The 26793-nt window shown below is 68.6% G+C and overlaps 2 protein-coding genes across 2 annotated transcripts in view; both read right to left on the reverse strand.

Annotated features, from left to right (window-relative positions):
* Positions 1-68: 68 nt before the first annotated feature.
* On the reverse strand, positions 69-17820 carry LOC136789222 (RAS guanyl-releasing protein 2-like). The gene is given in 20 exon segments (XM_066989200.1): positions 69-394; positions 1111-1147; positions 2085-2160; positions 2162-2224; positions 3713-3825; positions 4723-4766; positions 4769-4844; positions 5389-5460; positions 7162-7374; positions 7376-7456; positions 8707-8839; positions 8841-8884; positions 10050-10186; positions 10189-10222; positions 11076-11220; positions 12028-12189; positions 14397-14462; positions 15095-15197; positions 16372-16442; positions 17782-17820. Coding segments are annotated over 19 exon segments (1992 nt in total). The 5' UTR covers positions 16439-16442; positions 17782-17820.
* A 2151-nt stretch (positions 17821-19971) lies between these two features.
* Positions 19972-26793, reverse strand: part of LOC136789273 (glycogen phosphorylase, muscle form-like) — a 28290-nt gene continuing 21468 nt past the window's right edge. Inside the window, 5 exon segments of the mRNA XM_066989309.1 lie at positions 19972-20204; positions 21915-21981; positions 23352-23486; positions 25332-25348; positions 25350-25540. Of these exon segments, the coding sequence (XP_066845410.1) occupies positions 20052-20204; positions 21915-21981; positions 23352-23486; positions 25332-25348; positions 25350-25540 (563 nt within the window). The 3' untranslated portion in view covers positions 19972-20051.

Below are 26793 nucleotides of genomic sequence, written 5' to 3' on the forward strand. Positions count from 1 at the left end.
ACCCCCCCCCCCCACCCCCCATGCCCCCCAACCCCCCCTTGTGCCCCCCCCCGGGCCCCCCGGGCCCCCTAGAGGTGGATGTCGAAGACGCCGTCCTCCAGCTCCTGCACGTCCGGGGGGGGCCCCGGGGGGTCCCCGGGGGGTCTTGGGGGTCTCGGGGGGGGGTCCCCGGGGGTCCCGGCGCTGCCCGCGACGGAGCGCCGGGGCCAGGGCAGGGAGAAGCTGAAGGAGCGGCCCCGGGGGGCCTGGAGGAGGCCGGGGGGTCCCGGGGGGTCCCCGGGGGGTCCCGTGCCGGGGGTCCCGGGGGGGCTCTCGGCGGCGAAGCTGCGGGCACGGCGCCGGCACTCGACCCGCAGCCGCTCGCGGCACTGCCGGTGGCACCGCACGCCGCAGGCTGGGGGGGGCAGGGGGTGAGGGGGGGGCACGACCCCCAAAAAACCCCCACTGGTCCCATAGGGTCCCCTATGCCCCCCCACGACCCCCATTAATCCCATAGGGTCCCCTATGCCCCCCCATGACCCCCCCATTGATCCCATAGGACCCCCATTGCCCCCCCAACCCCCCCATTAATCCCATAGGACCCCCATGCCCCCCCCATGACCCCCCCGATCCCATAGGGTCCCCCATGGCCCCCCCATAAAACCCCCCATTGATCCCATAGGACCCCCCCGTTGCCCCCTCCCCATAACCCCCCCATTAATCCCATGGGGTCCCCATGCCCCCCCCAGGACCCCTCATTAATCCCATACGACCCCCCATTGCCCCCCCCATTAACCCCATAGGATCCCCTGTGACCCCCCCCATAACCCCCCATTAACCCCAGAGCATCCCCCATCGCCCACCCCCCATAATCACCCCATGGGGTCCCCCATGGCCCCCCAGGACCCCCCATTAATCCCATAGTGCCCCCCATTGCCCCCCCATAACCCCCCCCCCATAGAGTCCCCCATTGCCCCCTCCCCATAAACCCCCCAGTAATCCCACAGGACCCCCCGTTGCCCCCCCCCGCACCCATAACACCCCCAGAGCCCCCCCAAATCCCCCATAACCCCCCCGTGGGACCCCCCAAATCCCCCCCCCAGCCGCCCCCGCCCCCCCCCCCCCACTCACTGCGGCACTTGAGGCCCTGCTTGTAGATGCCCAAAATCTGGGGGGGGGGACACACAAAAGGGGGGGGCTCAATGTGCAAAGCCCCCCCGGGCGTGCAAGGTGTGTCTCGCACGGGCGGGCACGGTGCTCGTGCAAGAGCAGGGGCTGCGCACGCTCACGTGGCGCAGAGCGGGGTGCTCGTGCAAGGCCCCGGTGCGAGACGCACTCGTGCGACACGTGGACAGCACAGGGACAAGCTGCTCGTGCAAGGCCCTGGTGCACACCTTGCTCGTGCAACACGTGCAAGCACAAACTGCTCGTGCAAAGCCCTGGTGCACACCTTGCTCGTGTGAGACATGCAAGGCCCTGGTGCAAGGCCCTGGTGCAAACCTTTCTCATGCAACACGCGCAAGCACAAACTTCTCGTGCAAAGCCCCGGTGCAAACCTTGCTCATGTGACATGTGCAAGGCCCCAGTGCAAGGCCCTGGTGCAAGGCCCCGGTGCAAGGCCCTGGTGCAAGGCCCTGTTTGTGCAACAAGTGCAAGCACAATCTGCTCATGCAAGGTCCTGGTGCAAACCTTGCTCATGCGACATGTGCAAGGCCCTGGTGCAAGGCCCCGGTGCAAGCCACACTTGTGCAACACACACAGTGCAATCTGCTTGTGCAAAGCCCTGGTGCAAACCCTGCTCATTCAAGACATGCAAGCACAAACTGCTTGTGCAAAGCCCCGGCGCAAACCCTGCACATGCGACACGTGCAAGGCCCTGGTGCAAGGCCCCAGTGCAAGGCCCTGGTGCAAGGCCCTGGTGCAAGGCCGTGGTGCAAGCCACACTTGTGCAACACGTGCAAGCACAAACTGCTCATGCAAAGCCCCGGTGCAAACCCTGCTCGTGCGACACGTGCAAGGCCCCGGTGCAAGGCCCACACCCGCCCCCGGGGAAGCCCAGGGCGTGCAAGGCACGCGCGTGTGCAAGGCGCGTGCAAGGCGCTCACCGGGGCGCGGCAGTGGCGGCAGGCGGCGGGGCGCAGCGCGCGGCTCTCCTGGAAGCGGTGCACGAGCCCGGCCCGCGCCGGGGGCCCCGCCGCAGCGCAGGAAGAAGGCCACCACCTCCGCGCGGCTCAGGCTGCCGTCACTGGGGGGGGAGGATGTGGGGCAGGTGTGGGGATGTGGGGCGGGATGTGGGGCAGGTGTGGGGTAGGATGTGGGGTGGGGTGTGGGGCAGGGGTGGGGCAGGGATATGGGGTAGGATGTGGGGCAGGTGTGGGGCAGGGATGTGGGGCGGGATGTGGGGCAGGGGTGGGGTAGGATGTGGGGTAGGATGTGGGGTGTGGGGCAGGGGATGGGAGAGGTGTGGGGCAGGTGTGGGGCAGGGTTTGGGGTGGGAGTGGGTTGGGGTGTGGGGCAGGAGGTGGGGCAGGAGGTGTGGGGTAGGATGTGGGGTGTGGGGATGTGGGGTAGGATGTGGGGTAGGTGTGGGGCAGGGGTGTGGGGTAGGGTGTGGGGCAGGGATGTGGGGCAGGGGATGGGAGAGGTGTGGGGCAGGGTGTGGGGTGGGTGTGGGGCAGGAGGTGGGGTAGGATGTGGGGTGTGGGGCAGGGATATGGGGCAGGAGGTGTGGGGATGTGGGGTGGGAGGGGGCAGGGTGTGGGGTGTGGGGCAGGGATGTGGGGTGGGAGTGGGGTAGGTGGTGTGGGGCAGGATGTGGGACAGGGGGGTGTGGGGCAGGGGATGGGAGAGGTGTGGGGCAGGGATATGGGGTAGGTGTGGGGATGTGGGGCAGGGGTGTGGGAGGGGATGGGAGAGGTGGGGGGGGTGGGGATGCGGGGTGAGTGTGGGGCAGGGATATGGGGCAGGAGGTGTGGGGCAGGAGATGTGGGGATGTGGGGTGGGAGTGGGGCAGGTGTGGGGCAGGAGGTGGGGTGTGGGGATGTGGGGTAGGATGTGGGGTAGGTGTGGGGCAGGATGTGGGGCAGGAGGTGGGGCAGGAGTGTGGGGCAGGGGATGTGGGGCAGGGGTGGGGTAGGGGATGGGAGAGGTGTGGGGCAGGGACGTGGGGCGGGTGTGGGGCAGGGGGGGTCCCATGGGGTGATGTGGGGCTGGGGGTCCCAGTGGCCCTGGGGTGAGGGGTTTGGGGGTCCCGGGGGTCTGGGGGGGGCATGGGTCCCTCGGGGGAGGTCCCGGGGGGTCCCGGGGGGTCCCAAGGGGTCGTGTGGTGGTCCCGGGGGGTCTGGGGGAGCTCCTGGGGGTCTGGGGGGGGGGTCTCAGAGGGCACAGGGGGGTTGGGGGATGTCCCGGGGGGTCTTGGGGGGTCCTGGGGGGTCCCAGGGGGGATCTTGGAGGGGATCCCAGGGGGTTCCCGGGGGGGTCCCGGGGGTCCCGGGGGTCCCGGGGGGGTCCGGGGGTCCTGGGGGGCACAGGGGGGTTGGAGGAGGTGCCGGGGGGCTCTGGGGGGCTCCCGGGGGGGTCCCAGGGGGGCTCCCGGGGGGTCCGGGGTCCCGGGGGGTTGGGGGAGGTTCCGGGGGGTCTCGGGGGGCTCCCGGGGGGGTCCCAGGGGGCTCCTGGGGGGGGGGGGGGTCCCGGGGGTCCCGGGGGGTCCCGGGGGTCCCGGGGGGCCGCGCACCGGTCGGTGTCGAGCTCCCCGAAGCGCAGCTGGGGGAAGTTGTCGCGCACGATCCCGAACTCCTCGCGGGAGATGCGCCCGTCCCCGTCCACGTCGAAGTTGCGGAACACCGACTGCGCCCCGCGGGCACCCCGCGTCAGCGCCCGGGGGCCGCACCCACAGCGGCGCCCCACGGCGGCACCCCGTGGGGTCAGCCCCACAGCATCAGCCCCACATCATCACCCCACAGCGTCAGCCCCACAGCAGCACCCCATGGGGTCAGCCCCACACCATCACCCCCACACCACTGCCCCACAGCAGCACCCCACAGAATCAGCCCCATGGCATTGCCCCATAGGCTCAGCCCCACGGCCCCCCACAGCCCCCCAGCTGCCCCATAGCCCCCAGGACCCCCCCTCAGAGACCCCCTCAGAGCCCCCCAACCCCCCCCCCCAGGACCCCCCCCCCAAGACCCCCCCCAAGACCCCCAGAGACCCCCCCAGGACCCCCCAGGACCCCCCAGGACCCCCCAAGACCCCCCCCAGGACCCCCCCACCCCCACCCCCGACCCCCCAGGACCCCCCCGAGACCCCTCAGAACCCCCCAACCCCCCCAGGACCCACCCCAGGACCCCCCAAGACCCCCAGAGACCCCCCAGGACCCCCCAGGACCCCCAACCCCCCAGGACCCCCAAGACCCCCCCAGGACCCCACCCACCCCCCCCGACCCCCCAGCACCCCCCGAGACCCCCCCAGGACCCCCAACCCCACCCCAGGACCCACTCCAGCCCCCCCAGGACCCCCCCAGAGCCCCCTAGACCCCCAAGACCCCCCCCAAAACCCCCCAGGACCCCCCAGGACCCTCCCAGGACCCCCAGGACCCCCCGAGACCCCCCAGGACCCCCCCCCCGACCCCCCAGCACCCCCTGAGACCCCCCCCAGGACCCCCAGGACCCCCCAGGACCCCCAGGACCCCCCAGGACCCCCCAGCCCCCCCCAGGACCCCCCCGCCCCCCGCCCCCCCCCCCCCACCTCCACCATCTTCTCGACGTGGGCTCGCAGCAGGGCCGGGTCGGGGGGGGGCGGCTCGGGGAGCCCCACTCCTCCAGCGGGGGGGCGGGCGGGGGGGCCTGGGCGGCGCGGGGGCGCTTCCCCTGGGGGGGGGGGGGGCACACGGGGGTTGCCTCGCACGCCCACCCTTGCACACCCGCACACCTTGCACGGTCCCTTTGCACGCCCCCCCCTTGCACCCACCCCCATTTTAACCCCCCCCCTTGCCCCCCCTTGCACGCCCCTTGACCCTCCCTGCAAGTCCCTTGCCCCCCCTTACCCCCTTGCACGCCCCTTGCACGCCTCTTGCCCCCCCTTTGCCCCTCCTTGCACACCCCTCACCCCCCTTGCACACTCCTTGCGTGCCCCTTACCCCCCTACCCCCCCTGCCCCCCCCACCCCGTTGCCCCCCTTGCTCCCCCCTTTGCCCCCCTTGCACGCCCCTTGCACGCCCCTTGCACACTCCTTATCCCCCCTTGCACACTCCTTACTTGCCCCTTACCCCCCCCTTTGCCCCCCACACACACCGCTTTGCCCCCCTTGCTCCCCCCTTGCTCCCCCCATTGCCCCCCCCATGCCCCCCTTGCCCCCCCCATGCCCCCCCCATGCCCCCCCCTTGCACGCCCCTTGCACGCCCCTTGCACGCACGGAGGCGCGCGGCTCGCGCTGCAGGGACAGGCGGTACAGCTCCTCCTCCGTCTGGGGCAGCTCCAGCGACACCTGGGGGGGGGCCGGGGGGGCAAAATAAATAAATAAATAAATAAATAAATAAATAAATAAATAAATAAATAAATAAATAAATAAATAAATAAATAAACGGGTAAATGCAAATGGGGGGCGGGGCCAAAGGGGGCGGGGGCAGATGGGAGGGGGCAAACGGGGAGGGGGCAAATGGGGGGGGGGCGTGGGGGGGAGGGGTGAAACGGGGGGGGGCTGTGGGGGGGGGGCTATGGGGGGTTATAGGGGGTATGGGGGCGATGGGGGGGTATTGGGGGTTATGGGGGGGCTATGGGGGCTATGGGGGGGTTATAGGGGGTTATAGGGGGCTATGGGGGGCTATGGGGGCTATGGGGGTTATAGGGGGTATGGGGGGGTTATGGGGGCTATGGGGGGCTATGGGGGGTATAGGGGTTATAGGGGGGCTATGGGGGGGTACGGTGGTGGGATGTGGGGGTGCAATGGGGGGCGCCATGTGGGGGTGCCCTGTAGGGCTGCCCCCCAGGGGTGCAATGTGGGGCTGCCCCGTAGGGGTGCAATACGGGGGTGCAACGTAGGGGTGCAATATAGGGATGCAATATGGGGGGGGGTGCAATATCTGGGTGCAATACGGGGGCCTTTTTGGGGTGCAATATAGGGGTGCAATACAGGGGTGCAATATGGGGGGTGCAATACAGGGGGGCCTTTTTGGGGTGCCATATAGGGGCTGCCCCATAGGGGTGCAATACAGGGGTACAACATAGGGGTGCAATATAGGGATGCAATATGGGGGGGGGGGTGCAATACAGGGGTGCAATACAGGGGGTGCAATACAGGGGGTGCAATATGGGGGTGCAATATCTGCATGCAATACAGGGGTGCCTTTTTGGGGTGCAATCTAGGGGTGCAATACAGGGATGCAATATGGGGGGGGTGCAATACAGGGGGGTCTTTTTGGGGTGCCATATAGGGACTGCCCCATAGGGGTGCAATATAGGGGTGCAATATGGGGGGGGTGCAATACAGGGGGTGCAATACAGGGGGTACAATAACTGGGTGCAATACAGGGGTGCAATACAGGGGGTGCAATATGGGGGGGGTGCAATACAGGGGGTGCAATACAGGGGTGCAATACAGGGGTGCAATACAGGGGTGCAATACAGGGGTGCAATATAGGGGTGCAATACAGGGGGGCCTTTTTGGGGTGCCATATAGGGTCTGCCCCATAGGGATGCAATACAGGGGTACAATATAGGGGTGTAATACAGGGGTGCCCTTTAGGGGTGCAATACAAGGGTGCCTTTTTGGGGTGCCATATAGGGTCTGCCCCATAGGGGTGCAATATGCGGGGTGCAATACAGGGGTGCAATATGGGGGGGGGGGGGTGCAATACAGGGGTGCAATACAGGGGTGCAATACAGGGGTGCAATATAGGGGGACCTTTTTGGGGTGCCATATAGGGTCTGCCCCATAGGGGTGCAATATGCGGGGGTGCAATACAGGGGTGCAACACAGGGGTGCAATAACTGGGTGCAATACAGGGGTGCAATATGGGGGTGCAATAACTGGGTGCAATACAGGGGTGCAATACAGGGGTGCAATATGGGGGGTGCAATACAGGGGTGCAATAACTGGGTGCAATAACTGGGTGCAATACAGGGGCGCGACACAGGGGCGCGACCTGGGGGTGCCACCCCGGACCCCCCCGCCCCCCCAGCCCCTCACCGTCAGCAGGTCCAGCACCCCCTCGTCCACCCCCTCGGCCCCGGGGGGTCTCTGCCCCCGGGCCAGGAGCAGGGCCCCGAGCTCGGCGCCGAGCTGCCGGAGCTTGGCGGGGTGGGGGCGGCTGCGGGCCGGGTCCCCCCAGTCCGGGAGCGCCTCGTGCAGGGCCACCAGGTCCCGCAGGTGCACCCCCAGCGCCGGCAGCCGGAACCCCCCGCGCCCCCGCCGCCGCCAGCAGCCGCCGGTACCGGGAGAAGTTCCCCGAGGAGCTGAGGCAGGAGGAGAGGCGCTGCCACAGCTGGGGGGGGGGGGGGGGGGGGGTAAAAAAAGGGGGGGTGAAAAAGGGGGGGGTAAAAGGGGGGTAAAAAGGGGGTAAAAAAGGGGGGTAAAAAAAAGGTGGGGGTAAAAAAAGGGGGGTAAAAAAAAAGTGGGGGGGTTAAAAAAAAAGTGGGGGGTAAAAAAAAAGGGGGGGTAAAAAAAAGGGGGGTAAAAAAAAGGGGGGTAAAAAAAAGGGGGGTGAAAAAGGGGGAGGAAAAGGGGGAGGGAAAACAAGGGGAGGGGGTAAAAAAAAGGGGGGGGAAAAAGGGGGGTAAAAAAGGGGGGTAAAAAAACGGGGGTAAAAAGGGGGGTAAAAAAGGGGTAAAAAGGGGGGAGGGAAAAAAGGGGGGTAAAAAAAGGGGGGGCGGAAGGGGGGTAAAAAAAGGGGGGGTGAAAGGGGGGAGGGGGGGGTAAAAAGGGGGGGAAGGGGGGGTAAAAAGGGGGGGAAAAAGGGGGGTAAGAAAGGGGGAGGTTAAAAAAAAAGGGGGTATTAAGGGGGGGATATGGGAGGGGGAGGGGTGTAAAGACCCCCAGGACCCCCCCCCAGAACCCCCCAAGACCCCCCCAGACTCCCCATGACCCCCCAGGACCCCCCAAGACCCCCCGACCCCCCAGGACCCTCGCAGGACCCCCCCCCCCCCAAGACCCCCAGGACCCCCAGGACGCCCCCTCAAGACCCCCAGACCCCCCCAGGCCCCCCCCGGCCTCCCAGGACCCCCCAAGAACCCCCCAGGACCCCCCAGTAACCCCCACAAGACCCCCAGAGCCCCCCAGTAACCCCCCAGGACCCCCAGGACCCCCCCACGACCCCCAGACCCCCCAGGACCCCCAGGACCCCCCCAAGAACCCCCAGGACCCCCAGTAACCCCCCCAAGACCCCCAGAGCCCCCAGTAACCCCCAGGACCCCCCAGGACCCCCCCACGACCCCCAGACCCCCCAGGACCCCAGGACCCCCCAAGAACCCCCCAGGACCCCCAGTAACCCCCCCAAGACCCCCAGAGCCCCCCAGTAACCCCCCCAGGACCCCCAGTAACCCCCCCACGACCCCCAGACCCCCCCACGACCCCCAGGACCCCCCATGACCCCCAGGACCCCCAGGACCCCAGGAGCCCCCCAAGACCCCCAGGACCCCCCAAGACACCCCCCCCCCCAATCCCCCCAGTAACCCCCCCAAGACCCTCAGACCCCCCCCCCCAGGACCCCCCAGTAACCCCCCACGACCCCCAGACCCCCCACGACCCCCCCACGACCCCCCAGGGACCCCCCCCCCCGCCCCCCCCCCGGCCCCCCCACCTTGGTGTCGTCGGGGGCAGCAGGGCCAGGGTGCGGTGCAGGCGGGCGATGGAGCTGTGCCCCAGCCCCCACCACGGCCATCAGCGTCTGGAAGTTCTGCAGCTCCAGCAGCCGCTGCGGGCACGGGGGGCCATGGGGGGCTGCTGGGGGCAGCCGTGGGGCAGGGGTAGGGGGTGCTGTGGGGCAGGGGTGTGGGGTGCTATGGGGCAGCTATGGGGCAGGGGGGTGGGGTGCTATGGGGCGGGGTGTGGGGTGCTATGGGGCAGCCATGGGGCAGCTATGGGGCAGCTATGGGGCCGCTATGGGGCAGCTATGGGGCAGCTATGGGACCGCTATGGGGCAGCTATAGGGCAGCCATGGGGCAGCTATGGGGCAGCCATGGGGCAGCCATGGGTCACCTATAGGGCAGCTATGGGGCAGCCATGGGGCAGCCATGGGGCAGCTATGGGGCAGCCGTGGGGCAGCCATGGGTCACCTATGAGCCATCTATGGGGCAGCCCTGGGGCAGTTATGGGGCAGCTATGGGGCAGTTATGGGGCAGCTATGAGCCATCTATGGGGCAGCCATGGGGCAGCCATGGGGCAGCTATGGGGCAGCTATGGGGCAGCCATGCGCCATCTATGGGGCAGCCCTGGGGCAGTTATGGGGCAGCTATGGGGCAGTTATGGGGCAGCTATGAGCCATCTATGGGGCAGCCATGGGGCAGCCATGGGGCAGCTATGGGGCAGCTATGGGGCAGCCATGCGCCATCTATGGGGCAGCCATGGGGCAGCCATGAGCCATCTATGGGGCAGCCATGGGGCAGCCATGGGTCACCTATGAGCCATCTATGGGGCAGCCCTGGGGCAGTTATGGGGCAGCTATGGGGCAGCTATGGGGCAGTTATGGGGCAGCTATGAGCCATCTATGGGGCAGCTATGGGGCAGCTATGAGCCATCTATGGGGCAGCCATGGGGCAGCTATGGGGCAGCCATGGGGCAGCCATGGGGCGCTATGGGGCAGCTATGGGGCAGCCATGGGGCAGCCATGGGGCAGCCATGAGCCATCTATGGGGCAGCCCTGGGGCAGTTATGGGGCAGCTATGGGGCAGCTATGGGGCAGCCATGAGCCATCTATGGGGCAGCTATGGGGCAGCTATGGGGCAGCTATGGGGCAGCTATGGGGCAGCCATGAGCCATCTATGGGGCAGCTATGGGGCAGCCATGGGGCAGCTATGGGGCAGCTATGGGGCAGCCATGGGGCAGTTATGGGGCAGCTATGGGGCAGCTATGGGGCTCACCTGGGCGACGTGCAGGAAGCGCGCCAGGACCCGCGCCCGCTGCGGGGCCGCCGTGGGGCTGAGCACCAGGAGCTGGGCCCAGCGCGAGACCCCGTTGAAGAGGGCGATGACGCGCTGCAGGGCCGGGCTGCCCGCGGGGCCCCGCTGCGCGCGAAGCTGCGGTAGTCCTGCAACTGCCCCCACGCCTTGCACGCGCGTGTGCAACATGCACCCCGGGGGGGGGGTTTGGGGGGGCGGTGTGCCCCACTTTGCACCGGGGTGGGGGGCGAGGTGGGGTGGGGGGGGGAAGGGGGGATGGGGGGGGTGGGAGGGGGTGGGGGGGGGTGGGTGTGCAAGGGGGGCACGATTCTGTGGGTGTGCAAGGGGGCATCCCATGGGTGTGCAATGGGGGGGCATCTATGGGGGTGTGCAAGGGGGGAGAAATCTATGGGGGTGTGCAAGGGAGGGGGGCCCATCCCATGGGTGTGCGATGGGGGGGGGTCTGATCCTGGGTGTGCAAGGGGGGCACGATTCTGTGGGTGTGCAAGGGGGGCAACCATAGGGGGTGTGGAAGGGGGGCATCGCATGGGCGTGCAATGGGGGGGGGCATCCATGGGGGTGTGCAACGCGGGGGGGTGCATTACATGGGTGTGCAAGGGGGGGCACGATTCTGTGGGTGTGCAAGGGGGGGCAACCATAGGGGGTGTGGAAGGGGGGGCATCCCATGGGCGTGCAATGAGGGGGGGGGTCTGATCCTGGGGGTGTGCAATGGGGGGGGGGCATCAATGGGGGGTCTCCCACCCCATGGGTGTGCAACGGGGGGGGTCTCCCAGCGGGGGTGCCCGGGGGGTCCCACCCCCCCACATTTTTTGGGGGGGGGGGTCACTGACCCGCACGCGGCAGAAGGCCTTGGGGTGTGCAATGGGTGGGGGGGCACCTATGGGGGGGCTCCCACCCCATGGGCGTGTAACAGGGGGGGTCTCCCAGCCGGGGGTGCCCGGGGGGGTCCCACCCCCCCACATTTTTTTTGGGGGGGGGGGCACTGACCCGCACGCGGCAGAAGGCGCGGTGCTCGAGGTGCGTGAGGTGCGCGGCCAGCTCGGCCGCCTCCAGGTGCTCCAGCAGCAGCGAGGCCTTGCGGCGGGGGGGGCGCCGGGGGGGGGGCGGGCTCCGGCGGCCCCCCGGGGACAGCCTTGGGGGGGGGGCGGACACACGTGGGCACGCCCATTTTGCACCCCCATTTTTGCACCCCCCATTTTGCACCCCCCCCATTTTGCACCCCCCCCATTTTGCACCCCCCCATTTTGCACCCCCCCCCATTTTGCACCCCCCCATTTTGCACCCCCATTTTGCACCCCCCCGTTTTGCACCCCCCCCACGCGTGCACCGTTTGCCCCCCCCCCCCCATGCACACCCCCCCACGGATGCACGCCCCCCCTTGCACACCCTCGTGCCCCCGTGGCCCCCCCGTGCGCCCCCATCTCCCCCCACCCCCCACATGCCCCCCATAGCCCCCCATGTTCCCCCCATTCCCCCCGTGCCCCCCCCCATGGCCCCATATCCCCCCCATAACCCCCCATCTCCCCCACATGCCCCCCCCCACATCCCCCCCGCCCCCCATGCCCCCCATCTCCCCCATACCCCCCCATGCCCCCCCCATGCCCCCCATCTCCCCCCCGCCCCCCCCATGGCTCCATATCCCCCCATGCCCCCCCATTTCCCCCATACCCCCCATGCCCCCCCCGTGCCCCTCCATAGCCCCCATCTCCCCCCCATGCCCCCATCTCCCCCCTGCCCCCATATCCCCCCCATGTTCCCCCCCATAGCCCCCCATCTCCCCCCATGACCCCCCACCCCCCCCATGCCCCCCCATCTCCCCCCTGCCCCCCATATCCCCCCCATGTTCCCCCCCATGCCCCCCCCACGCCCCCCATCTCCCCCCATGCCCCCCCCACCCCCCCCCCACCCCCCCCCCCCCCACCCCCCATGCCCCCCCCACGTACAGCTCCTGCAGCCCCCCGGCTCCCTGCAGGGCCTCGAGGCGGGCGATGGCTCCGGGCCCCCCCGGGCCCCCCCCCCCAGCGCCTCCTTCAGCGCCCGCAGCCGCCCCCAGAGCTCGGGGCCCAGCTCCAGCTCCGCCGGGAAGGCCGTCAGCCAGTACCTGGGGGGCGGGGGGTATGGGGGGCTATGGGGCTGGGGGGTATGGGGGGGGTGGGGGGGGCTATAGGGGGCTATAGGGCTGGGGGGTATGGGGGGGTGGGGGGGGCCATAGGGGGCTATAGGGCTGGGGGGTATGGGGGGCTGGGGGGGCTATGGGGGGCTGGGGGGCTATAGGGCTGGGGGGTATGGGGGGTGGGGGGGTATGGGGGGGTGGGGGGCTATAGGGGGCTATAGGGGGCTATAGGGGGCTATAGGGGGCTATAGGGCTGGGGGGGACTGGGGGGTGGGGGGGGTGGGGGCTATAGGGGGCTATAGGGGGCTAGGGGGCTATAGGGCTGGGGGGTATGGGGCTGGGGGGTATGGGGGGGCTATAGGGGGCTATGGGGCTGGGGGGGTATGGGGCTGGGGGGTATGGGGGGTGGGGAGGGCTATAGGGGGCTATAGGGGGCTATAGGGCTGGGGGGTATGGGGGGTGGGGGGGGCTATAGGGGGCTATAGGGCTGGGGGGGGTATGGGGGGGGGGTATGGGGGGTGGGGTGGGGGGCTGAGGGGGGCTGGGGGGGGGGGTGCTATGGGGCTGGGGAGTGGGGCTGGGGGGGTGGGGGGGGCTATGGGGGAGTGGGGGGGCTGGGGGGGCTATGGGGCTGGGGGGGGGGGGGGGGGTGGGGGGGCTGGGGGGTTGGGGGGTATGGGGGGTGGGGGGAGTGGGGGGGCTATGGGGCTGGGGGAGCTGGGAGGGCTGGGGGGGCTATGGGGGAGTGGGGTGGGGGGGCTGGGGGGTGTTGGCGGGGGGCTGGGGGCTATGGGGGGCTATGGGGCTGGGGGGGTGGGGGGGTGCTGGGGGGGTGGAGGGGTGGGGGTGCTATGGGGCTGGGGGGCTGGGGGGGTTGGGGGGCTATGGGGCTGGGGGGGGTGCCATGGGGCTATGGGGGAGTGGGGGGTATGGGGCTGGGGAGTGTGGGGGGGGGGGGGGCTGGAGGGGCTGGGGGGGTGGGGTGGGGGAAATGGGGCAGCTATGGGGCTGGGGTGTGGGGTGGGTGTGGGGCAGCCGTGGGGCAGCCATGGGGCAGCCATGGGGCAGTTATGGGGCAGCCGTGGGGCAGCCGTGGGGCAGCCGTGGGGCAGCTATAGGGCAGCTATGGGGCAGCTATGGGGCAGCTATGGGGCAGCCATGGGGCAGCTATGGGGCAGCTATGGGGCAGCTATGGGACAGCTATGGGGCAGCCATGGGGCGCTATGGGGCAGCTATGGGGTAGCTATGGGGCAGCTATGGGGCAGCCATGGGGCAGCCGTGGGGCAGTTATGGGGCAGCCATGGGGCAGTTATGGGGCAGCCGTGGGGCAGCCATGGGGCGCTATGGGGCAGCTATGGGGCAGCTATGGGTCACCTATAGGGCAGCTATGGGGCGCTATGGGGCAGCTATGGGGCAGCCATGGGGCAGCCATGGGGCGCTATGGGGCAGCCGTGGGGCAGCTATGGGGCAGCCGTGGGGCAGCCATGGGGCAGCCGTGGGGCAGCTATGGGGCGCTGTGGGGCAGCTATGGGGCGCTGTGGGGCAGCCATGGGGCAGTTATGGGGCAGCCGTGGGGCAGCCGTGGGGCAGTTATGGGGCAGCCATGGGGCAGCCATGGGGCAGTTATGGGGCGCTGTGGGGCAGCCATGGGGCAGTTATGGGGCAGCCGTGGGGCAGCCGTGGGGCAGTTATGGGGCAGCCATGGGGCAGTTATGGGGCAGCCATGGGGCAGCCGTGGGGCAGCTATGGGGCAGCCGTGGGGCAGTTATGGGGCAGCTATGGGGCAGCCATGGGGCAGCCATGGGGCGCTATGGGGCAGCCGTGGGGCAGCCATGGGGCGCTGTGGGGCAGTTATGGGGCAGCTATGGGGCAGCCGTGGGGCAGCCATGGGGCAGCTATGGGGCAGTTATGGGGCAGCTATGGGGCAGCCATGGGGCAGTTATGGGGCAGCCATGGGGCAGCTATGGGGCAGCCATGGGGCAGTTATGGGGCAGCCATGGGGCAGCCGTGGGGCAGCCATGGGGCAGTTATGGGGCAGTTATGGGGCACTATGGGGCAGCTGTGGGGCAGCCGTGGGGCGCTGTGGGGCAGTTATGGGGCGCTATGGGGCAGCTATGGGTCACCTATAGGGCAGCTATGGGGCAGCTATGGGGCAGCTATGGGGCAGCTATGGGGCGCCGTGGGGCAGCACTCACCGCACCAGGTGGCTGACCCGCAGGCGCAGCGAGGGGCCCTCGGCCGAGTCCCCGGCGTCCTCCATGGTGGGGGGGCGTCAAGGAGCCAAAGGGGGCGGGGGGGGGGGGGGTCCCAAGAGGGGGGGCAATGGGGGGGGTCCCAAGGAGGGGGCCCAATGGGGGGGGGCAAGGGGGGGTCCCAAGGGGGTCCAAAAGGGGGGGGGTCCCAAAAGGGGGGCAAAGGGGGAGGTTCCCAAAAGGGGGGGGGCAATGGGGGGGTCCGAAGGAGGGGTCCCAAAAGGGGGGCAATGGGGGGGGTCCAAATGGGGGGTCCCAAAGGGGGGGGGGTAAAAGGGCAGGGGAAGGGGGGTCCCAAGGGGGGAGACACAAAGGGGGGTCCTAAAGTGGGGGGGGGTCCCAAAGGGGGAAGGGGGTCCCTAAATGGGGGGGGGGCAAAGGGGGGGCAAGGGGGGGCAAATCGGGGGGGGTTTCAAGGGGGGGCAAATGGGGGGGTCCAACAGGGGGTCCCCAAGGGGGGGGTCCCAAAGTGGGTACGGGGGGGGGGGGGGCACAGAGGGGGTCCCACGGATGGGATCGGGGGGAGGGGGGGGGGGGTCCTGGCGACATGGGGGGTCCCGGCGACAATGGGGGGGGGGGTCCCAGGGTTGGGGGGGGGGGGGATTTTTTGCGGGGGGGGGGCGCGGGGGGGGGCAGGATATATGCGCAGCAGCTTGGCCACCAGCTCGGCCGAGGGCAGGTACCAGGCGTGCACCAGCAGGAAGAGGCGAACGAGGCGGGGGTCCCGCACCCGGCCCCCATCGTCTGGGGGGGGCAGGGACCGTAAACACCCCCCCGGAAACAGCCCCCCAAATAACCCCCCACACACAACCCCCCGTAAGTACCCCAATAACCCCCCCATACACAGCCCCCCCCAAATACCCCAATAACCCCCCCAAAAAACAGCCCCCCCCATAAGTACCCCAATAACCCCCCCCCCCCCCCCAAAATAACCCCCCCCACACAGCCCCCCCCCATAAATACCCCAATAACCCCCCCCCATAAACAGCCCCCCCCAAAATAACCCCAACAGCCCCCCCGGAACCCCCCCCCAATAAATAACCCCACAAACAACCCCCCTCCCCATAAACGACCCCAACCCCCCCAATAAACACCCCCCCCAATAAATGCCCCCCCCAGTAAACGACCCCAATAACCCCCCCCCAGTAAACACCCCTGGAGCCCCCCCCCCCCCCAAAATAAACCAGCCCCCCCAGCCCCCAACCCCCCAGGACCCCTCCAGCCCCTTCCTGACCCCCAGTCCTAAATCCCCCCAGGTTCCCCCCAGGACCCCCCAGCCCCCAAATCCCCCCCAACCCCCATTTTCCCCCCGACCCCCCAGGACCCCCCCAGCCCCCAAATCCCCCCAGGTTCCCCCCCAGGACCCCCCCCAGCCCCCAAATCCCCCCCAAATTCCCCCCCAGGGCCCCCCAGGACCCCCCCCAGCCCCCAAATCCCCCCCAGGACCCCCCAGGACCCCCAGCCCCCAAATCCCCCCCAGGACCCCCCCCAGCCCCCAAATCCCCCCAAATCCCCCCAAAACCCCCCAGGACCCCCCCAGCCCCCAAATCCCCCCCAGGGCCCCTCAGGACCCCCCCCAGCCCCCAAATCCCCCCAGGATTCCCCCAGGACCCCCCCAGCCCCCAAATCCCCCCAGGGCCCCTCAGGACCCCCCCAGCCCCCAAATCCCCCCCAAATCCCCCCAGGACCCCCCAGGACCCCCCAGCCCCCAAATCCCCCCAGGACCCCACCAAGACCCCCCCAGCCCCCAAATCCCCCCATTCCCCCCCAACCCCCCATTTTCTCCCCTGACCCCCCCAGAACCCCCCCAGCCCCCTCCTTGGACCCCCCCGACCCCCCCGACCCCCCCCCACCCCCCCCCCGACCCCCCTGACCCCCCCCCCGACCCCCCCGACCCCCCCCCCCCCCCCCCCCCCACCGAAGGCCTCGATGCAGCCCCTCAGGATCTCGTCCAGGGTGGGGGCGCGCTCCAGGTCCAGGCTCATGGTGCTGGGGGGGGGGGTCAGAGCCCCCCAAATCCCCCCCCCCCCCCCCAAAAAATAACCCCCCCCGGGGCTTTTTGGGGGTGGGGGGGCCCCGGCAGCTGGGGGGGGGCGATAAGGGCCGGGCTTCCTGCCCCGCCCGTTCCGGAGCTGGCCCAGTTTGGGGGGGGGGGGAACTGGGAGGGACTGGGAGGGGGTGGGGGTGGGGGAGGGGAGGGGGGTTGGGGGGGAATTTTTTTTGGGGGGGGGGCGCGGGCCGGACCCCTCCCCCCACGGTGGTCCTGAGAGCCCCAGCCCCCCCCCATACACCTGTCCTTGGTACTGGGAGCACTGGGAGTACTGGGAGGGGTACTGGGAGCACTGGGGGGGTACTGGGAGCATTGGGGGGGGGGTACTGGGTGAACTGGGAGGGGGGGTCCCGGGGGACTTAAGGGGGCCATGGGGGGTCCCGGGGTACTGGGATGGGGGTCCTGAGATACTGGGGGGACTGGGAGCACTGGGGGGGGGGGGTACTGGGAGCATTGGGGGGGTACTGGGAGAACTGGGAGGGGGAGGGGGGTCCCGGGGGACTCGGGGGGCCTTGGGGGGCACCGGGGTACTGGGATGGGGGGTCCTGAGATTCTGGGGGGACTGGGAGCACTGGGGGGGGGGTACTGGGAGAACTGGGAGGGGGGGGTCCCGGGGGACTTGGGGGGGCCTTGGGGGGTCCCGGGGTACTGGAATGGGGGGTCCTGAGATACTGGGGGGACTGGGAGCACTGGGAGGGGGGGACTGGGAGCACTGGGGGGGGTACTGGGAGCATTGGGGGGGGAGTACTGGGAGAACTGGGAGGGGGAGGGGGGTCCCGGGGGACTCGGGGGGCCTTGGGGGGGCACCGGGGTACTGGGATGGGGGGTCCTGAGATACTGGGGGGACTGGGAGCACTGGGAGGGGGGGACTGGGAGCACTGGGACATGGGGGGCCCGAGGTACTGGGAGCACTGGGATGGGAGAGCCCCGGGGACTGGGAGCACTGGGAGGGGGTACTGGGAGGACTGGGACAGAGGGGACTGGGAGCACTGGGACAGGAGAACCCGGGGACTGGGAGCACTGGGAGGAGGGGTACTGGGGGGACTGGGATAGGGGGACTGGGAGCACTGGGGGGACTGGGATGGGGGCTACTGGGAGCACTGGGACAGGAGAACCCAGGGGACTGGGAGCACTGGGAGGGGGTACTGGGGGTACTGGGGAGACTGGGACGGGAGGGTCCTGGGGGGCTTTGGGGGGGGGGGTCCCGGGGTACTGGGAGGAACTGGGAGGCACTGGGGGGCACTGGGGGGGGGTCCCGGGGTCCCGCGCGCTCCCCACCTGCTCCAGCGGCCGCGGCGGTGCCGGTGCGGGGGCGGGGCCGGGGGGGGGCGGGGGGGGGCGGGGGGGCGGGGGGGGCGGGGGGGAAGCGGTTTTGTGGGCAAACGGCCGGGGGGGGCGGGGGGGGGGGCCGGGACCGCGCCCGGCGGCATCCGGGGGGGGGGGGGGGGGCCCGGCCCCACTGAGCCCCCCGGCCCCATTGAGCCCCCGGCCCCACTGAGCCCCCCGGCCCCATTGACCCCCCCGCCCCCATTGAGCCCCCCACCCCATTGAGCCCCCCCCGGCCCCATTGACCCCCCCCGCCCCATTGAGCCCCCCGCCCCATTGAGCCCCCGCCCCCATTGACCCCCCCCACCCCATTGAGCCCCCCGCCCCATTGACCCCCCCGGCCCCATTGACCCCCCCGCCCCATTGACCCCCCCGCCCCATTGAGCCCCCGGCCCCACTGAGCCCCCCCGCCCCATTGAGCCCCCCCCCGCCCCATTGAGCCCCCCCCGCCCCATTGAGCCCCCCGCCCCACTGAGCCCCCCCGGCCCCATTGAGCCCCCCCCCGGCCCCATTGAGCCCCCCGCCCCATTGAGCCCCCCGGCCCCATTGACCCCCCCCCGGCCCCATTGAGCCCCCCGGCCCCATTGAGCCCCCCCCCGGCCCCATTGAGCCCCCCCGGCCCCATTGACCCCCCCGCCCCACTGAGCCCCCCCGGCCCCATTGAGCCCCCCCCCGATCCCCCCCCCCCCCCCCGTCCCCCCCCTTTGCCCCCCCCCATAGATCCCCCCCCCTTTGCCCCCCCCATAGATCCCCCCCCCCCCCCCCCCCCCCCGCCCCCCCCCTTTGCCCCCCCCCCCCCCCATAGATCCCCCCCCCTTGCCCCCCCCCCAGCTTTATTCCCCCGATCAATCGGGGGGCCCCGCGGAGCCCCCCAATTCCTTTTATTGATTATTTTTTTTTTTTTGTGGGGGGGGGGCAGCAAATAAATTACGGGGGGGGGGGGGAGGAATCACAAGGGGGGGGGGCGCGGGGGGCGGTGCAGTGCCGGGGGGTCGCGGGGGGGGGGGGGGGCATTAGCGCGGGGGGGGGTCATCGGCAGGGGGTCGATGGGGAGTCCGTGGGGGGGGGTCATCGTCGAGGGGTCCATGGGGGGGGTCACTGGGGGGTCACTGTCGGGGGGGGGTTCATGGGGGGGGGTCATTGGTGGGAAGTCGCAGTTGGGGGTGTCCGTGGGGGGTCACTGGGAGGTCGAAGGGGGGGGGGTCACTGGTGGGGGGGTCCATGGGGTGTCCATGGGGGTCATTGGTGGGGGGGGGGGTTCATGGGGGGGTCACTGGGAGGTCGAAGGGGGGGGTCACTGGTGGGGGGGGGTCCATGGGGTGTCCATGGGGGGGTCACTGGGAGGTCGAAGGGGGGGGGGTCACTGGTGGGGGTGTCCATGGGGGGGGGGTCACTGGGAGGTCCAAGGGGGGTCACTGGGGGGGGGTCCATGGGGTGTCCATGGGGGGGTCACTGGGAGGTCGAAGGGGGGGGTCACTGGTGGGGGGGGTCCATGGGGTGTCCATGGGGGGGTCACTGGTGGGGGGGGGGTCCATGGGGGGTCACTGGGAGGTCCAAGGGGGGTCACTGGTGGGGGGGGTGTCCATGGGGTGTCCATGGGGGGTCACTGGGAGGTCGAAGGGGGGGGGGGTCACTGGTGGGGGGTGTCCATGGGGGGGTCACTGGGAGGTCCAAGGGGGGGTCACTGGGGGGGGGGGGTCCATGGGGTGTCCATGGGGGTCACTGGGAGGTCCGGGGGTCACTGGTGGGGGGGGTCCATGGGGTGTCCATGGGGGGTCACTGGGAGGTCGAAGGGGGGGGGTCACTGGTGGGGGGTGTCCATGAGGGGTCACTGGGAGGTCCAAGGGGGGTCTGAGGAGGTCCATGGGGGGGTTCCGGCGGGGGGGGCTCCGGGGGTGTCTGAGGGGGTCCATGGGGGGTCACTGGTGGGGGGGGGTCCATGGGGTGTCCATGGGGGGTCACTGGGAGGTCCAAGGGGGGTCTGAGGAGGTCCATGGGGGGGTTTCAGCGTGGGGGGGTTCCGGGGGGGGGTCCTGAGGGGGTCCACGGGGGGGGTTCCGGGGGTCACTGGCGGAACGTCACAGTTGGGGGGGGGTCCATGGGATGTCCATGGGGGGTCACTGGGAGGTCCAAGGGGGTCTGAGGGGGTCCATGGGGGGGTTCCGGCGTGGGGGGGTTCCGGGGGGTGTCTGAGGGGGTCCACGGGGGGGTTCCGGGGGGGGTCACTGGCGGGGCTCGTCGGGCGCGGGGATGCGGTGCCGCGTGGGCTCGGCCCCCCAGATCTCGCGGGCGTACTGCGCGATCGTGCGGTCGCTCGAGAACTTCCCGGCCGCCGCCACGTTGCGGATCACCGTGCGGGTCCACTCCCGGGGGTTCTGGGGGGGGGAGAGAGGGTCAGCCCCCCCCGCCGACCCCAAATCGCCCCCAAACCGCCCCCCAGATGGCCCAAATCCGCGCCGAATTGGCCGAAATCGCCCCAAAATGGCCCAAATCCGCACCCGATTGACTGAAATCGCCCCAAAATGGCCCAAATCCGCACCCGAGTTGACCGAAATCACCCCAAAATGGCCCAAATCCACACCGAATTGACCCAAATCACCCCAAAATGGCCCAAATCCACGCCCAATTGACCCAAATTGCACCCCAAAATGGCCCAAATCCACACAAAATCGACCCAAATCACCCCAAATCCACACCGGATTGACCCAAATTGCCCCCAAAATGGCCCAAATCCACGCCGAATTGACCCAAAATTGCCCCCCAAATGGCCCAAATCCGCACCAAATTGACCCAAATCACCCCAAATCCACACTGAATTGACCCAAATTGCCCCCAAAATGGCCCAAATCCACACCAAATTGACCCAAATTGCCCCCCAAACAACCCAAATCCACACTGAATTGACCCAAATTGCCCCCCAAACAACCCAAATCCACACCGAGTTGACCCAAATTGCCCCAAATCCAACCCAAATCCACACCAAATTGACACAAATTGCCCCAAATCCGCCCCGCGTTGACCCAAATGGCCCCAAATCCACACCGAATCAACCCAAATCGCCCCAAACCTGGCCCAAATCCACCCCAAACTGACCCAAATCCATCCCAAATTGCCCCAAATTGCCCCAAATCCGCCCCAAACCCCCATACCCCCCATATCCCAAAATCCCCCCAATTGCCCCAAACCCCAAATCCCCCCGACATCCCAAAATCCCCCCAAATGCCCCCAAACCCTATTCCCCCAAATCCCAACCCCCCCAAACCCCAAATCCCCCCAAATGCCCCCAAACCCCCAAATCCCCGAAATTCCAAAATCTCCCCAAAACCCCAAATCCCCCCCAAATCCCCCCAACCCCCATTCCCCCCCAAAACCCCAACCCACCCCAAAACCCTAAAACCCCCCCAATTTCCCCCAAACCCCAACCCACCCCAAAACCCCAAATCCTCCCCAAATCCCCCCAAACCACAACCCACCCCAAAAACCCCCAAACCCCCAAACCCCCATTCCCCCCCAAAACCCCAAAATCCCCCAAACCCCCCAAACCCCAACTCACCCCAAAACCCCAACCCCCCCCAAACCCCCCCAAACCCCCATTCCCCCCCAAACCCCAAATCACCCCAAAATCCCAAAATCCCCCAAATGCCCCCAAACCCCCATTCCACCCCCAAAACCCCAAAACCCCCCTAAATCCCCCCAACCCCCAATTCCCCCCAAAACCCCAACCCACCCCAAAACCCCAAAACCCCCCAATTTCCCCCAAACCCCAATCCACCCCAAAACCCCCAAACCCCCAAATCCCCCAAACCCCAAATCCCCCCAAACCCCAACCCACCCCAAAACCCCAAAACCCCCCAAACCCCCCAAATCCCCATTCCCCCCAAACCCCAACCCACCCCAAAACCCCCCAAACCCCCCAAACCCCCATTCCCCCCCAAACCCCAACCCACCCCAAAACCCCCCAAATCCCCCCAAACCCCAACCCACCCCCAAACCCCAAGCCCCCCCCGAGTCCCCCCCACCCCCCATTCCCCCCAATCCCCAACCCACGCCAAAAACCCCGAATCCGCCCCATTTTGGGGCCCCACCTGGTAGAGCGCGCTGACCCGCTCCTGGCACTTGACGTAGTCCTCGTAGTCGGCGAACACCTTAAACCTGGGGGGGCGGGGGGGGGGTCAGGGCCCCAAAGGACCCCCCCGGGGGGCGGGGACCCCAAAAATGGGGAGGGGACCCCCAATATTGCCCTCCCCCGCCCCACGACCTCCCACCCCTAATGACGTCACGCCCCTATGATGTCACCCCCCGTGACGTCACATCCCTATGATGTCACCCCACCTGACGTCACACCCCTATGACGTCACCCCCCATGACATCTCACCCCGTGACGTCACACCCTATGACGTCACACCCCATGATGTCTCACCCCATGACGTCACACCCTCTGACGTCACGCCCCCATGATGTCTCACCCCGTGACATCACACCCTATGACATCACGCCCCGTGACATCACACCCCCCATGATGTCGTCCCTGCCCTATGCCATCCCTCCCCTATGATGTCACGCCCCCATGATGTCTCACCCCATGACATCACGCCGTATGACGTCACGCCCCCTGATGTCTCACCCCGTGACGTCACACCCTATGATGTCACGCCCCGTGATGTCATGCTCCACACCCCCCCCCATGATGTCACCCCAATGATGTCACAGCCCTACGGCATCACACCCCCATGATGATGCCACGCTCCCTATGACATCACACGCATGACGTCACATCACATGACATCATACCCTATGACATCATGCCCCCATGGCATCACACCCCCATGACATCACTGCCCTATGACATCACACCCCCATGATGTCCCTCCCCTATGATGTCCCTCCCCCGTGACGTCACACCCCTGTGATGTCCCACCCTCGTGACATCATGCCCCGTGAGTCACAGCCCCATGATGTCACACTCTATGATGTCATACCCCATGACGTCACACCCCCATGACATCACTGCCCTATGACATCACACCCCCCATGACATCCCTCCCCTATGATGCCCCTGCCCCGTGACGTCACACCCTGTGATGTCACACCCCATGATGTCCCACCCCTGTGACGTCACACCCCATGACATCACAGCCTGTGATGTCACACCCCATGATGTCCCACCCCTGTGACGTCACACCCCGTGACGTCCGGCCCCCGTGACGTCCCACCCCTGTGATGTCACACCCCATGATGTCCCACCCCTGTGACGTCACACCCCTGTGATGTCACACCCCTGTGATGTCACACCCCGTGACGTCACACCCTCGTGACATCACACCCCGTGACATCACACCCCGTGACATCACGGCCCCCTGTGACATCACACCCCCGTGATGTCCGGCACCCCTGTGACATCACACCCCGTGATGTCACACGCCCTGATGTCCTCCCCCCTGTGACGTCACACCCCCTGACGTCCCGCCCCCTGTGACGTCACCCCCCCCCCCCCGTGACGTCACGCCGCCCCGTGACGTCACCTGTCGTGGTTCATCAGCATGTTGACGACGTCGCGGAAGAGGTCGGGCTGCCGGGGGCTGAAGAAGCCGCTGCTCACCTGGTCCACGGCCGCCCGCAGCTCCGGCAGCCGCTCGTAGTAGTCCCGGGCACGGTACCTGGGGGGGCAGCCACGGGGGGGTGAGGGGGGGGTATGGGGGGGGTGGGGGGGGCTGGGGGGGGCTGTGGGGTACCGCTATGGGGGCTATGGGGGGGCTGGGGGGGCTGGGGGGGCTGGGGGGTACCGCTATGGGGGGCTATGGGGGCGGGGGGGGGGCTGGGGGGCTGTGGGGGTACCGCTATGGGGCAGTACAGGACACCACGGGGGCTATGGGGCTGGGGCTGTGGGGGCTGTGGGGGGGCTATGGGGGCTGTGGGGCACCACTATGGGGCACTACGGGACACTGCGGAGAGCTATGGGGCAGCGCTATGGGGCAGCCCTATAGGACACCGCCATGGGGCAGCGCTATGGGGCAGCCCTATAGGGCACCACTATGGGTCAGCCCTATAGGACACCGCCGTGGGTCAGTGCTATGGGGCAGCCCTACGGGACACTTCTATGGGTCAGCGCCGTGGGGCAGCGCCATGGGTCAGCGCCGTGGGGCAGCACCGTGGGGCAGCCCTATAGGACATCTCTATGGGGCAGCGCCATGGGTCAGTGCTATGGGGCAGCCCTCGATGGGGCAGCCCTACGGGACACCGCCACGGGGCAGTGCCATGGGGCAGCCCCATAGGACACCAATATGGGTCAGCGCCATGGGTCACCACTATGGGGCAGCGCTATGGGGCAGCACCATGGGGCAGCCCTACGGGACACCGCCACGGGTCAGTGCCATGGGTCACCTCTATGGGTCAGTGCTATGGGGCAGCCCTATACGTCACCTCTATGGGGCAGTGCTATGGGTCACCACTATGTGTGAGTGCTATGGGGCAGCGCCGTGGGGCAGCCCTATAGGACACCTCTATGGGGCAGCCCTACGGGACACCGCCACGGGTCAGCGCTATGGGGCAGCCCTACGGGACACTTCTATGGGTCAGCGCCTGGGGCAGCGCCATGGGACACCGCCACGGGGCAGCGCCATGTGGGGCAGCCCTATGGGACATCTGCCATGGGGCAGTGCCATGGGTCACCACTATGGGTCAGTGCTATGGGGCAGCAGCCCTATAGGACACCCCTATGGGTCAGCCCTACGGGACACCGCCACGGGGCAGCGCTATGGGGCAGCCCTATAGGACACCAATATGGGTCAGTGCCATGGGTCACCACTATGGGTCAGCGCCGTGGGGCAGCACCATGGGGCAGCGCTATAGGACATGTCTATGGGTCACCACTATGGGTCAGCACCATGGGGCAGCCCCATAGGATACCTCTATGGGTCAGCCCTACAGGACACTGCCATGGGTCAATGCCGTGGGGCAGCCCTATACGGCACCTCTATGGGGCAGCCCTATGTGACACTGCCATGGGTCAGTGCTATGGGGCAGCCCTACAGGACACCGCCACGGGGCAGTGCCGTGGGGCAGCGCCATGGGTCACCACTATGGGGCAGCGCCGTGGGGACAGCCCCGTGGGTCAGCGCCGTGGGTCAGCCCTATACAACACCCCTATGGGTCAGCCCTATACGACACCGCCATGGGTCAGCGCCATGGGGCAGCCCTATAGGGCACCTCCATGGGTCAGCGCTATGGGGCAGCCCTACGGGACACCTCTATGGGTCAGCGCCGTGGGGCAGCCGTATGGGACACCGCCATGGGTCAGTGCCATGGGTCACCACTATGGGTCAGTGCCATGGGGCAGCCCTACGGGACACCTCTATGGGTCAGCGCCATGGGGCAGCCGTATGGGACACCGCCATGGGGCAGCGCCATGGGTCACCACTATGTGTGAGTGCTATGGGGCAGCCCTACGGGACACCGCCGTGGGGCAGCGCCGTGGGGCAGCCCCCCGGGGGCGGCGCACGCACCCCTGGCGGTCGAGGGCGCTCGACGTCGTCGACGCGCATGCCGAAGATGAAGAGGTTCTCCTCGCCCGCCTCCTCGGCCATCTCCACGTTGGCGCCGTCCATGGTGCCGATGGTGAGCGCCCCGTTGAGCATGAACTTCATGTTCCCCGTGCCCGACGCCTCCGTGCCCGCCGTCGAGATCTGCTCCGACAGGTCGGCCGCCGGGATCACTGCGCGACACGGGGGGGGGGTAGGGGGATTCCGGGGGGTATTGGGGGGCTTTGGGGGGGCTTTGGGGGGCTTTGGGGGGCTTTGGGGGGTATGGGGGGCTGTTTGGGGGCGCTTGTGGGGTGTTGGGGGGCTTTGGGGGCCTTTGGGGGGTTTTGGGGGGCTTTGGGGGGCTTGGGGGTATTGGGGGGCTTTGGGGGGCTTTGGGGGGCTTTGGGGGGGGTATGGGGGGTATTGGGGGCTTTGGGGGACTTTGGGGGGCTTTGGGGGGGTATTGGGGGCTTTGGGGGGCTTGGGGGCTTTGGGGGCGCTTTGGGGGACTTTGGGGGCTTTGGGGGCTTTGGGGGGGTATGGGGGTGTTGGGGGGCTTTGGGGGGCTTTGGGGGCTTTGGGGGCTTTGGAGGGGTATTGAGGAGCTGTTTGGGGGCGCTTGTGGGAGTGTTGGGGGCTGTTGGGGGGCTTTGGGGGCTTTGGGGGCTTTGGGGGACTTTGGGGGGCTTTGGGGGGGGTATTGGGGGGCTTTGGGGGGCTTTGGGGGGGTATGGGGGGGTATGGGGGCCTTTGGGGGGCTTGGGGGGCTTTGGGGGCACTTTGGGGGACTTTGGGGGGCTTTGGGGGACTTTCAGAGGGGTATTGGGGGGCTTTGGGGGGCTTTGGGGGGCTTTGGGGGGCTTTGGGGGGTGTGGGGGGCTGTTTGGGGGCACTTGTGGGGTGTTGGGGGACTTTGGGGGGCTTTGGGGGGCTTCGGAGGGGTATTGGGGAGCGTTTGGGGGCCTTTTGGGAGTGCTGGGGGTGTTGGGGGGGCTTTGGGGGGCTTTGGGGGCTTTGGGGGGCTTTGGGGGGCTTTGGGGGGCTTTGGGGGGCTTTGGGGGCTTGGGGGGCTTTGGGGGTACCCTTGGGAGGGGTGTTGGGGGCTGTCTGGGGGGCGCTTGGGGGGTGTTGGGGGTTTGGAGGTGTTGGGGGGCTTTTGGGCTTTGGGGGCATTGGGGGTATCGGGGGCTGTTTGGGGGGCACCTTTGTGTGCTCTCCAGGGCACCTTCAGGGTTTTTTAGGGTCACCTCGGGACGCCTTTGGGGTCACCCTTGCGATGCCTTTGGGGTCACTTTTGCCTCACCCTCGGGACACATTTTTTGGGGGGGGGGGTCACCTTTAGGCCACATTTGGGGGGGGGCACCCTTGGGGCACCTTCGGGTGCTCTCTGGGGCACCTTCAGGGTTTTTTAGGGTCGCCCTCGCGACGCCTTTGGGGTCACTTT

Source organism: Anser cygnoides, unplaced genomic scaffold, assembly GCF_040182565.1.
Source record: "Anser cygnoides isolate HZ-2024a breed goose unplaced genomic scaffold, Taihu_goose_T2T_genome scaffold_43_1, whole genome shotgun sequence".
In the NCBI taxonomy this organism is placed as follows: domain Eukaryota; kingdom Metazoa; phylum Chordata; class Aves; order Anseriformes; family Anatidae; genus Anser; species Anser cygnoides.